We start from the raw sequence: 13,999 nt of genomic DNA on the forward strand, positions 1-13,999 counted from the left end.
ACACCTTAACAAAATTTTAAGTATGGTCCTAGACATGAAATTATTAGCAAATAACGTTTATTTGATATTTAAATACAATTACCCGTTAGTTTAACAAAGTAGTTGTGTCCATTTTGTAAGTTAAGTCCATGGAATGAAACATGGTTTGTTATTCCTACATTTACACTGTCAATCACATCTTTTCCCTTTTCTGTTGAACCTGTAAGCAAAAGCAATTGTTTCCTGACATAGGAATACCAATTTGAAGCAAATTCAATTATTAGATTTTATTTATATGTTTTCTGTTCCTAATTTTTTTTATGAATCTTTAATCTTAAACCAACATTAAGTACAGTGGTTGTTTCATCAAAATCATTGAGACATTTTTGCTACCCAAGAATAACATACAATGCGTTGTGTCCTTTTTGCTTCCCTTCGTATCACAAGAAAAAACCCAACATAAACGACTACATTTGAACATGACACTGATCAATAAAGCGATGTCCCCTTTTAAATCATATTAAATCAACAAACTATTGAGGTTTCATCAATTAAAAGAATGTATATGTCGCCGTAGTATTTACCAATTGAAGAAAAATTAAACTTACCAACAGATACAACGTATTTTGATATACCGGTTGAGTGCATTGCTTTATCATGTTCCTCAACATCTATAAAAGAATCCCAAGTGATAGATATGTCTGACGATGATGTCTGTAAATAAAATATCTATGTGTGAATAAACTTATCATAGATACCATTGTTTGATTGATTGTTATGTGCTTAACGTCGAGTGGCAACTATTTCACAAGTAATCGGAAAATAAGGGTATGTTCGATTGAAGGTACATATTTACAATACTAAAATTAACATAGAAATTATCTAATGACTAATTGTAGCGGCTCTTAATCGTGCAGATTTGGATCACAATTATGATCAGACGTGACTGAAAATTCATACACCAGATACGACAAACAGGTGCAGTTGATGTAAGGTCTAGATATACGGTAGTAGTCCAAAGACGATATGATTTTTTAACCTTACTCGATGTGACGAATCAAATATACATATACTGTGGATGAAATAGCAGTTTTTTGTAATCCGACCTAATAAGTTATAAGAATAGCGTTTAGAATAATAACAGATATGGTTAGCCGTGTTTATAATTCCAACCTTTCATATTATTGTATTTTTTTGGAAATAGTGTATTTGAGTTAAACATTCAGAATTATGGTAGCATTTTAGGAATATGACCTTCAGATTATGATAATATTTGTATTCCTACCTTCCCCCTCACGATAAGAATTAGAATCAGTAGTTGTACGTACCTGGTAATTTGAGTTTGGATTGTTTCCGACCCATACTTGTCCGGGAGATGGTGATGTAAGGTCAACTGTAACTCCATCGCTACAATCATAAACCTCCTCAAGCGTTTCTGTCCATTTTTCATACTTAATTTCAGACTTGTTGGCATGAATGCACACACTATAACGATGACCATGGTGTAAACTATCTGTTTTGTTGAAAATAACATTAACATACTGCTTATCTACAAGAAAATTAATAAAACTGCTATTATTAAACGATTAATTGGAAGATGGCCTGTTAACGTTGAGTTTAAATTGCAATATGCGTGTTCGCCATGTTTTCAATTTACAAAACCCAAGCTCACAACAAAACATTTTATTCTAATTATGAGCTTAACATTCTTTATTTTATTCTTCCCTGTCGTGCTGAGCAATTTATGTTTTTTGTGACCTCACGTAGATTAATGAGGAAGGTACACTACCAAAGTTTACTTAACTTAAACCATTAAAAGATATTTGAACCACATTTTATTTTTATAGAGTGGTACCTTTATTTGGAATAAGAATGTGAAACATAACACTTCATATGAAGTAAATAATAAAAGAACATTTTACAGCCACTGCTGGTGGACGTTTCGTCCCCGAGGGTATCACCAGCCCAGTAGTCAGCACTTCGGTGTTGACATGAATATCAATTATATGGTCATTTTTATAAATTTTCTGTTTATAAAACTTTGAATTATTCGAAAAACTAAGGATTTTCTTACCCCAGGAGTAGATTACCTTAGCCGTATTTGGCACAACTTTTTGGAATTTTGGGTCCTCAATGCTCTTCAACTTTGTATTTGTTTGGCTTTTTAACTATTTTGATTTGAGCGTCACTGATGAGTCTTATGCAGACGAAACGCGCGTCTGGCGTATAAAATTATAATCCTGGTACTTTTGATAACTATTTACACATATAAGTCTCTAGAGACATACACTGCACAGAAGAATAACTAGTAATGGATGGATCTTGTTAGAAAACAATTATTGTGTTAACAGGAGTATATATTGAGGCTATCAGCAATATCTTATAGAACAGTTGAATAATTGGGAAAAGACATAACAACGGGACGATTAAAACTAGTTTGAGTTGTATTACATGTTACTTGTAAAAAAATGTATCATTATTAATGAAAAATCAACATAATTTTATTATAATAATCACCTGTCATTCCACACGATAAACCATCAGGATGTGAACAAGGATCTTTGATAGCCATATCAGTGAAAGATTTATAATATCGGTCAGCATAATTGTCCCTCACTTGTATTAAACCCCATGTATACAATCCATGGCGAAGTGTTGGCCACACAGCAGATATGATATTGTTATATGGTGTATAATCTATATCAGGAAACTCCCATTCTGTATTTGTCTCCGGGTGAATACTCATTCCTTGGGTTTCTGTAAAGAATATTTTATACGACATTAAATACAGAAGAAAATTATGTTCATTTAAACAACAACGAACAGTTTTCAGGTTGATATATACTAAAATAACGACGTTCAATCTGTTAGCCGGCATGACAAAAAATAAATGCAACAACGGTATACCAATGTTCAATAGTCATAAATTGAATGAACTGAAACAACTTCGGGTAACAAACTAAAATCGACGAAAAGACACCAATTATTAGAGGAAACAAGAGAACAACAGATACACTGATCTGCTGCAAAAGCAAATACCGACATACATAGACACGTGATATTTGAAGATATATAAAAAAGAAACGGTGGATTGGACTCTTCAAGTAACATCTTTTTTACTCTAGTTACTCGTTGTACTGCAAATATGAAATGAAGGCTAGTAAGTAACTATTACAAAAATACACCAAATTATATGTAAAACTTTATTAAAAAAAACAACGTATTAAAAATTGTGATTTTAGAGTTGGAAAATATTTTCTATGATAACCACTCATCTTAACACTATTTTGCTTATCATAAAAAAACACACGTTTGGCTTTTTAAGAAAGCAACACAATTATGTTATCTAAGAATTTTTTTTTACGAATTCAAGTGATTATTGTTATTGTTGTATTGAAATATTGATATAGAATAAATAGTGTTTTATAATTGTGAAAGGTGTCTAATACTTCAATGTGATACCTGCTGCTGAAGATGTATCCCTTTCGCCACGAGCATCTAGAACAAGCTTTGGGTGAATTTGTCGTGGTCCATCATTAACATCACACAGTTTGATATCTGTAGACACTTCTGATGCTATTCCAACCTTGTTTGTACCTTTCACAGATATCCTTTTACATTTATACAAACTGATGTCATCTGATAGTTGAATCTCAAAACTGAACTGTAAAGTTAATCACATATTCTCATCAAGGATATATTTTTAAAATATATAATAAAGGATAGAAAACATGTCAATGTTTAAGAACAGAAACATGTTTTCAGTTTTTTTTAAATAAATAAGGCCGTTAGTTTCCTTTTTGGGATTGTTTTACATGGTCATTTCGGGGCCTTTTCTAGCTGACTATGCGATATGGGCTTTGCTCATTGTTGAAGGCCGTACGGTAACACAAAGTTGTTAATTTCTGTGTCATTTTAGTCTCTTGGGGAGAATAGTCTCATTGGCAGTCATACCACATCTTCTTTTTTATTTGTTACCTATTCTTAATTTGTGTATCTATACATTTGATTTAAAATGTTAAGGTTTAATCGTTCTTGGTGTAGTTAACGTTAACCTAGTATAGCACGGACACCTGCAATTGATTAAGTTGAAATGTTGTGTGCTCCTACTTCTTAATTTGATTAATGCAATTATAAGACATAATACTTACATGTGTGGCATTGATAATTTTACTGTTATTGACGTTTTGCCATTTAACATACATTCCACCAGAATTGCCATCTATCAAAGTCCACTCGTATTTTTCAATTGCATCAAAAGCCTCTTGTGTATCTTCAAGATCAGGATCGTACATTCTTGCACATATCACACTCAGCTATTTCCAGAGGGAATAATACAAAGTGAAAATACAAAAGTTAAGACCGTTTTATTTTGAGCTTTGAATAAATCCGAAGTTTATTATGATTTTACTAGCACTAATAAATGGAAATTGAACATCAACATGATAATCATGTAATAAAAATAATAGAACAAATTGTTCTGCATCCGATGCGCATTTCGACCATAAATGCCTGTACAGTCATACTCGAAGTCAAAATATTTAAAAATCAAAGACTTATTAAAACTCTTTTTTTATATATAGCTTATGGACCTTAACGGAAAATAACTAAAGTCAAAGCTGGACAAGGAGTAAAAACTTTGCATGATGAAGATTTGCAAAATGATTTTTAAAATTTTGTTACAACAGTACAATATCCGTATCTGCATGCAAGTACCGAAGTAATAGCTACTAGGCTGGTGACATCATCGGGAAACTGAAACTTCCAATTTGTATTTCTATTGTTTATGGATTCAAAACACCTATTTGAATATCGTATTAAGTGATATATATATTTACATAATACACATGTGATAATTTTAAAACATGCAATGTAAAAGATCAAATTCGAATATATATTTTTGAAGTAGTCTATATGTCTTGAGTCCAGTTGAAAAGAAAAAATTAAAACATGTCGATAGACAAACATTAACCACCGGGTTATTGTAATCCGTGTAGATTAATTACACCAGTATTACTGACTCGCCGGTATTTTATAGATCTGTACGATTATTCTACTTTGTGTTCTATGGACATTATCCATCCATTTATTGACTTTCGCTGATTGTTCACAAGCAATGGATTTGTATGAACCTTCGTTTTTAAATGGCTTAATTTTATATAAAACTTACTATGTAGTATTTAAAAGAAAGAAAATGGTTCAAGACTCCGTGGTTGAACCGTACTTGGACATATAATTCTTATCGTTTTATACATACATAGGATGGAGTGTTGTCTCATTGGCACTTATACCTGTATTTTTGGTACGTTTCACATATGCCTTATTTTTCTATATAGGCGAGGTTATTTATATTTTTCATCAATAAATCATAATGTTTGTCTAAATAAGTATGACATCGTCACAGTGTTTATTCAATAGCCTCTCAATACCGCCAGAATCATGATAATTTTTTTGACTAATATTATATCTATTTAAAGATTATATATTCGTAAAAAAAAATACTACTCTATTTTTTTTGTCTTGTGTTGTCGTTAATGGAAGATGTTCGTTGGTATTCTTCGGATACGTTATTAGACCTTTTCAACATCTCTCGACACCGACTAATGACACCTACAGTTTACAGGTAAAATGGATGGGTCGTCTCAAAGACAAAAAACATCATGATTATCATTACGTAACATATTGGATTGGCGGTTTTATACTGTTTCGACTATATAGTTTAAGAATATATATCAACCAAATAAATAATTAAATATATGTATGGTGGCCGGATGTGGCCATTTATTTCGCCTTTGAGCGTTTTCGTGATTTCTCCTTTCATTTTGCAAACGCAAATTGGGAATTCGAGTAAGCAAAATCGAGAAATTGGGAAATCGGGAAATCGAGAAATCGGGAAATAGATAAGATCGGGAAATCGAGAAATCAAGAAAGCAAAAACGCAAAACCACGAAAGAAAAAACACAAAAACGCGAAATGAATTCTCGATTTCCCAATTTCTTGATTTCTCGATTTCGCTTTCTAGATTTCTGTCCGTCCACCATACATATGTCTCTGTCATATAATAGTCTTATTTCGTATGTATTTGCACGACATTTCATGTTGAATTGATAAAACAAATATTCCAACCATTCTGGATCCTATCCCATTTTCTCTTCACTTTTGTGATTATGTGAGTCTTCCGCCAAAGTTTTTTTTTTAGGTCGAAGGAAAATATCACATTTTTTTTTTTAATTTTTTTTTTATCTTCTCCGCTTCAAGATATCTTGTTCGAGTTAAAGTTTTTCTTGCTGAATTTTGAAAAAAATATAATTGACCCCTCGTTTCAATGTTACAACATGTAAGCAGTGATTGGTGAATACAGAATTCAAGTGGCCAAAACTTCCAAGGCCAAAACTAACAGACATGTGCCGCCCTGGTCAACCGACAAAATCATTGTTTAATTAAATATCAACTACAATAAAACATGATTTGTTTTTTTCGTTTTCCAAATTCAACTAGGACAGCTATAGAAGCTAAACGTCTAAAAGATGAAATGTGACTTAAAGTCTATCAATTTCTTTATAACAAATAAAAAAAAAACCATGTCATTTGGACTCTGTACGAAAGTTTTATCATTGTCAATGATTGAAAGCAATAAAATCAATAATGATCTCTTTTTTTTTTTGATTTTTGAGACGACCCTTCACATTTTACCTGTCGTAGTCGTTCTCAACAGTAGGTGTCGAGAGATGTTGACAAGGTCTATTTGTGCGTTTCTCTGACCTGATATTTCTTGTATTTGTTTGTATTGTATTTCTGTCATGTAGTGTTGTCGTTTTAGCGATATATTTTAACATTGCCACATATGAGGGAGGTTTGCTATCCAGAAAACCAAGTCTTAACCACCGTTTTTTTCTTAATATGTCATGTAAGTCTAGAGTATTGTAATTGTTATTAAATATTTAGTTTTGCTTGATGCCGTTTGTTGCACTGAAGTGTTTCTTGAGTTCCGTTGGTTTTTTTTCATAGTTTGTTTGTATACCTCCATTTTTTTTCTCACTTCATTCGATTTCTGATTACTGTATACTACTGTTGCCTTTTTATAAAATTGAGGATGGAAATGGGGAATGTGTCAAAGAGACAACAACCCGACCAAATAAAAACAACAACAACAGAAGGTCACCAACAGGTCTTCAATGTAGCATAAACTCCCGCACCCGGAGGCGTCCTTCAGCTGGCCCCTAAACAAATATATATATTTTCCCGTTTGAATGGTTTTACACTAGTAGTTTTTTGGGCCCTTTATAGCTTGTTGTTCGGTGTGAGCCAAGGCTCCGTGTTGAAGGCGTATTTTAACCTATAATGGTTTACTTTTTAAATTATTAGTGGATGGAGAGTTGTCTCATTGGCACTCACACCACATCTTCGTATTTCTATATACTAGTTTAGTGATAATGAACGTCATACTAATTTCCAAGTTGTATACAAAAAACTAAAACTAAAATATATAACATATCTTCTTATTTTAGTTAATATTCTTTTAAAAAGGAAAAAGTATTGTATTACCTTATGTGTCTCTAACGTTACCGATAGTCCACCTGCTACTGGTTTATTAGGTAAGATAGTTACTCCATTGCTGTATAGGACTGGAAAACATATATCATCACCACAAAGCTTCACTTTTATTCTGTAAGTCAGACCTGGTTCTAGATTCAAATTTCCGATTCTCATTCTATGATGGTTTCCAATGTAATTAAAATCTAGATATTCAGTCCAGTAATCTAAGGAAATAAAAGAAGTGCAAATCTGCGTTTTTAGAGGAGATAAATAGAATCGAAATAACAAGTGTAACTGCGAGCTACTGCTCACTGATGATACCCCCACCGCAAATGGATAAAATTGATAGTGTAAAAATATGCAAGTGTTTGGTAAACAGGAAGTTGTCGAGTGATGAATCTGAAAACGCGTCACACGGTATAGCTGACTTATATAAATCCTGAAACCAAATTTCAGAAATCCTTGTATTGTAGTTCCTGAGAAAAATGTGACGAAAATTTTCAACTTGGCTATCATGTGTAAAATCATACAAGTGTTCGGTAAAGAGGAAGTTTTCAAGTGATCAATCTGAAAACGCATCACACGGTATAGCTGACTTAGATAAACCCTGAAACAAAATTTCAGAAATCCTTGTATTGTAGTTCCTGAGAAAAATGCGACGAAAAATATTCATGAGACGGACGGACGGACGGACTGACGGACTAACGGAAGGACAGACAGAGGTAAAACAGTATACCCCCCTTTTTTTTTAAAGCTGGGGTATAATAAAAAAAGATTATATGTCAAAGGAATTGATCCTAAATTTAACCTTACATAGCTAATATTCTTGGTACTGATAAGAAGGCGGAATAGAAAAAAAAGACAGTTATCTATATAGCTAAATCACAGAAATTCCTGATTATTTTTCTTACCTCCGACTGGAGACTTCTCATCTACACCCCAGTATGCATTTTGTAAAAACGTATTTGATGTCGATCGAAAACTCCAATAGCCTTCCAACATTGTTGTCGAAGACTGGAAGTCGATATCTTCATCACATTGAGGAACTGGATTCTGAAATAACAATTTCAAAACAGATTTTATAAAATATCTTAGAAGTTTATATTTGTCATAACAATTTATTTGTTCAAAAGTAAATTAAATATGTTTTGAAAAAACATAACCGTATTGTTCAAATTTCTTAGAAAAACGATATGCGACCAGAATAGATCATTCACAAAACTTCAGTACAGTATCATTTTCTTTCAGTTGGATGTAAATAATCTGCAGTGGAAAGAATTGTATTGTCACAAAAAAGTGTGAAAGCTGACCATAAAATGTAGAACTTACCACTATGTGATGACTATTTTGGAGAGTTAATTTGTCTAAAACGAAAAGTGACTATCATTAGATTCTAGTTACACAACATAAACAAAATGTTCACAGGAAATGCCATTTTAATAGACTTTATGAATTTATGTTTGACATTGCTTAAAGATTATAAAAATAGTTAATTCAGTGTGTATATATGAATTCTGTAAGTTTTGTTTGTGTGGATTCATTTGTTTTGTCTTAATTTTTTTTTCAATTGCCGTGTTTCTCTTTTTATCACATTTCTTTCAAGAATATTGATTTGTTCCTCTTCGACATGTGACCTTTTTTATTCCATCTAGCTATCTTCCAATCTCTTACATTTCTCTCTTCCTCGACTCGGACATTACCAAATGAATGCAACGTAAAATCACTTACAATACGTACATCAGCAGCAATAAGTTGCTTGTGTCGTTTTGTTATTGCTGTTCATCTTTTGATATGTTTTAAATACTTGGTGTCTTCAAGACGAAATATTTTCTGTATCTTAGAACTACCTGAACAATTGACTCCATCACTAACGATGATTCCTAAGAGCTGTGTTGGTGTATCAAGAACAGTAACTCCATCTGATGATACGACTACAGATCCCTTTATTGATATTGCTTCAACACTTGCATAGTAAGTCTGTAATAAACATAATAAGTTATAAAAACTATTGAAGTTATGAAAATATTCTGTCAATTGAAATATTACACAATATATTTTCTTTTCAATTAAAATCGTACCATCTAGGTCTTCACCTCCAAGTTTAATAGAAACCTTTTCAAGAACTTAAGTATGTCAGAAAAATATTTCGGAATCAAATTTATTTCCAATCGTTATTACTAATTGGTATATTAAATTAATCATGGTTAATACTCGATCAATGAATTTGTATAAATATGAAAGAGTAGAAATATAAAAATATTACCTCAGATTTTTTCAACAACAGATTGTTAAATGTGTAACTCGTTAAAGATGCATCTACAATATTTGTCTCAGCAATATCACAGCTTTCTGGAATGGTACCGACACACAGTTTATATTGTAAAAGTAGATGTGGATGATAAAATCCTCTCCAAGCTAATGATAATGAATCAGCAACGTCTGTAAAGTCTATATCACGTGTCTCCTAAAAACATATCAGCATGTAATTTCGTTTTTATCGTACAACACGTTATTTTTTAGTTTCTTCAGGGAATAGAATAAATGCTTTGGAAAACAAAATTCAAATATTGTTTAGATTGATAATCGATTGATTGATTACTTGAATTTAATCCCACTTTCCTTCGGAAATGAAGGAAAAGTTGCAAGCCTAGTAAAAAAAAGATCAGAGTTAGACGCATCTTCCACGAGCGGTATTTGAATATCCTCAATATGGACAGGCAGAAATACCATATATACAAATCCTTTTGCTAGCCATCCAATTCAAACACTATATTTTATTTCTAGTCATTTCAGTCATTTTTTGTTCATAGGATAAGTCATCGAACACATATTTTTTTTAGAACTAGATACCCCAATAATGATTGTGAAAAAGTTGTTATCAAATGAGGAGCAGAGGTTTCAATGAATTGTGTAAAAGTCAAAAGATAACCACAAATGACAGACATTAATTAAAAATCTCACTTTGCCCGTTGGTCCGGATTATCGTTTTAATATAACTAAATAAGATTTCAACGATGAAACGTATTAGTAAATGTCACGATTACGATTATGCAAAATTACCAAGTAAGAATCTTCCATATTTACGTCAATTTTTATACATCAGTTGCACCGGTACCGTCATTGATGAAATTCAATTATCAACTAATATGCGTTAAGTTCAAAACCAAGAACAATTCTTTGGAAATTGTCTGTATATAGCATTTGTCATTCATTTGTTCGGTTGATAGATAGTGTTTAATTTTGTTAGTTTTAATGGACTTCTCATTTTTTATTCTCCTTGGAGATCGTGCTTTTTGTTTGGCTTTTTCAAATAAGTTAATTTCAAATTGCGCATCAGTCTTTTTCTTGGCAATTTGCCATATCTATCATTAGGTGTTTTATGCGGTACTTGGTACGTCGCTTCATATCATTATTATCAATTGATTTTTTAAACTCACTTTTAGCTTATCTGTTATTGATGCTTTATCAACATCAAACACAACACCTGGCACTGGCAGCTGCGTATAATGCTTGTAAGGATCTGATGTGTGGGTAGCTGTCAATCCCGCTAGATTTGTTACTTTTATTGTGATATAATATTCCCGGTCAGCATGTAGGGACCAAGGTAGTTCTTTAGTTTCAATAGCCGTACATGTCGGTGGTTTTGTCTTGTGACAGCTTTTCTTGAACCACAGTGGACTAAAATCTAAGATATCCGTTCCATATTTGAAACTACCTGAAACGAAATATCAACAATCTACCTTTAATCGCATTACCAATAACATGTGGGTTCCTTTTAACAGCTGACATATAGTATTGTTGTCGCGTTTTTAGTTTTTGTTTGATTTCGTTGTTTTTTATGGTTTGCTTAATGCTATGGTGTTTACAGTTTTCATTTAAATATTTGTATATCCTTTGGTATCTTTAGCCTCTTTTCATGTTCCTTCAGATGATAAAATGTTTAACCATTCTACTTATATGTTCTTTGAATGAAACTTTGTGCAAGCAAAAATTACAAAAAGGAAAAAAGTGAACCGCTGGTTTTTAAATTAACAGTGTGGTACTAGTTTTGAATACATTATTTTTTTATAAAAGCATAATTGTGATAGTTAAACTCATTGCTAAATATGCTCTCCTAATATTTATGCTTTAAACAACCAAACTGCTACAAATAACTGGGACATAAATTAACGAAATGCACAGGTACATAGAAAACAACGTAAAATGGAAGGACTATAATTTTCAAATCAAAAACAAAGTTATACTGGTTAAATATGTACATTGATAATTACAACATCATTTGCTTTTGTCCCAAAACGCAAGTCATCTCATCTTAATGATAATTAGTAGTCTGATTTGACTTAAGATATAATAAAAAATACATTTTAAGAATTTCACTGTTATAAAACGAAAGTAAAATAATAGGTAGTGAATTTTTTGTTTTACATGAAACAAATCTGTTCAAAAATTGAATTTAATAGTTTAAGCAAATCATGAAAAACAAAGTTTTGAGAGTCATGTTTAGTTTCACACAAAAAATATGAGTATTGGTAAGTTTTAGGAACGAAGGGCGTATCGTTTGCAAAAATTATGAATTTATTCTTTAGTTATTCAAACCTTTATAAATTCACTGTGAAAGGAGACGAATATTTTCTTAGTTTTATAATAAAAAAAATCTATAAACTTTCAAATATCATCTGCTACAAAATATCTATATTGCACAGAATGATCCTTGTTGCATAGTCATTCTCATACTCTAGAGTTTATAGAAATGCATCCATTGAAAATGTTCGAATCATTATGTTAAGTACTAAAACTGTTCAGAATTATACCTATTGCGTATTCATATGTCATTGGATATGGATCTTCTTCATCGACAAATAATATTCCAGACCAATTAGCAACCAAAACGTCATTTTCTAGCTGAACGTCTATTTGACCGCTGTTAACTCTAGGAGATGATGCATCAATGATGATCGGTCCAATATTCTGTAATATAAGGTACGTATTATATGTCTTAAAGTTCAATGAGAGCCGTGGTGTAATGGTTAGCTCATCGCACTATTACCACAAAGGTTCCTGGTTCGATTCCCGTTTCAGAATGAAAATTTCATAGACTGAATTTTCGTCTCTCTCTTGACATCTTTAGCGAGTATGGTCTTGAGGAAACGATGATAGTCCTTCGGAAGAGGACGATAAATGAATGACACGCTTTTTTAGATAGAGCCATATTTCTTGCAAGTAAAAGACACCCTTGTGGATTTCGAAAAAGAGCAGGATGATGCCGCTAGAAGGACCCGCAAAGTGGAAAGGGATTATATAAGTTGCAATAACTTAAATTATTATCTTCCCAAATAAATAAATATGTTTAAATTAGAGTTCAACGTACGATCTTACAAAACTAGAATTCATGCCGTTTTGATAAATTCTCATTAGATAACAATTTGATATTTGTTTCCCTATATACAAATATTAACGTGTGTAAGGAGATTTAAACGATAAAATGTGATTCTTTTCCACATTGCCTTATTTGTTAATCAGTTAATCGATTATGGAAATAACATTTAAAACCACGACAACAAATGGTATGATGTGGTTTCTTTTTACATGGAACTAAATTAAAACCTCAGTAGCTTTGCTTTTGATCAAATCAATACAATTAGCCGACTAACCTGAATTCCCTCAACGCCTGCCTTACTTATAGACTTTATTATTACATAAAATAATTTTCCTTCATCAAGATCAGGATTATTAAATCTGATGTGGTTATGGTGTTTTGTAGAACGGAACGATACTATATCCGGAGCTGCACTGCTCTCTGTTGTTGAAAGGCCGACATCATAATCATATACTAGATCATCACCAGTTCCAGACTTCCAGCTCATAACTAGCTACAAAATTTATAATGAATGGAAGATCAGAAATTGGAGATAAAAAACTTGTTGAGTTCTAAAAAAAACTTAAAGGTTTCAACCAGCAATTTATAATTCAGTTTGGGAATGAGAATTGTCGAAACCTCTGAATACATTTGCAATAACAATTTGACAATCTTTCATATTGCTTTTGTTGTTCATCTTTGTGAGTACATGCACTTTCTCGTTTTCTTTAAGTGAGATGGAATAAATGCTTGCCGTTAGCAGTCAAGAAAATTGCTTGTCCAGCTGCTTTTTTGGATATTATTCTTTGAATGAGACATTCATACCTGTATTACTTTATTTGTCTGAATCCATCGTTTTGACTGTTTTTATGTAACTATTTACACCACTGGGTCGATGCCACTGCAGGTGGACATTTCGTCCCCGATGGTATCACCAGCCCAGTAGTCAACACTTCGGTGTGAACATGAATATCAATTTTTCGAAAAAAACTTAAGGATTATCTTATCCCAGGCATAGATTTCTTTAGCCGTATTTGGCACAACCTTTGGAATTTTGGATCCCCAATGCTCTTCAACTTTGTACTAATTTTGCTTTAAAAATATTTTGATATGAGCGTCACTGATGAG

At 32.1% G+C, this 13,999-nt stretch overlaps 1 protein-coding gene across 1 annotated transcript in view; it reads right to left on the reverse strand.

Annotated features, from left to right (window-relative positions):
* LOC134704827 (uncharacterized) overlaps positions 1-13,999 on the reverse strand; it is a 101,909-nt gene that overhangs the window by 23,166 nt on the left and 64,744 nt on the right. The window contains exons 22-35 of the mRNA XM_063563608.1: positions 13,167-13,385; positions 12,327-12,483; positions 10,953-11,230; positions 9,779-9,979; positions 9,363-9,492; positions 8,845-8,879; positions 8,427-8,568; positions 7,525-7,739; positions 4,131-4,295; positions 3,442-3,643; positions 2,497-2,736; positions 1,308-1,528; positions 588-693; positions 83-199 (exon numbers count right to left, since the gene is read on the reverse strand). Of these exons, the coding sequence (XP_063419678.1) occupies positions 83-199; positions 588-693; positions 1,308-1,528; positions 2,497-2,736; positions 3,442-3,643; positions 4,131-4,295; positions 7,525-7,739; positions 8,427-8,568; positions 8,845-8,879; positions 9,363-9,492; positions 9,779-9,979; positions 10,953-11,230; positions 12,327-12,483; positions 13,167-13,385 (2,428 nt within the window). The remainder of the gene's footprint in view (positions 1-82; positions 200-587; positions 694-1,307; positions 1,529-2,496; positions 2,737-3,441; positions 3,644-4,130; positions 4,296-7,524; positions 7,740-8,426; positions 8,569-8,844; positions 8,880-9,362; positions 9,493-9,778; positions 9,980-10,952; positions 11,231-12,326; positions 12,484-13,166; positions 13,386-13,999) is intronic.

The sequence above is a fragment of the Mytilus trossulus genome, chromosome 2 (genome assembly GCF_036588685.1).
Source record: "Mytilus trossulus isolate FHL-02 chromosome 2, PNRI_Mtr1.1.1.hap1, whole genome shotgun sequence".
NCBI classification, from domain to species: Eukaryota; Metazoa; Mollusca; class Bivalvia; order Mytilida; family Mytilidae; genus Mytilus; species Mytilus trossulus.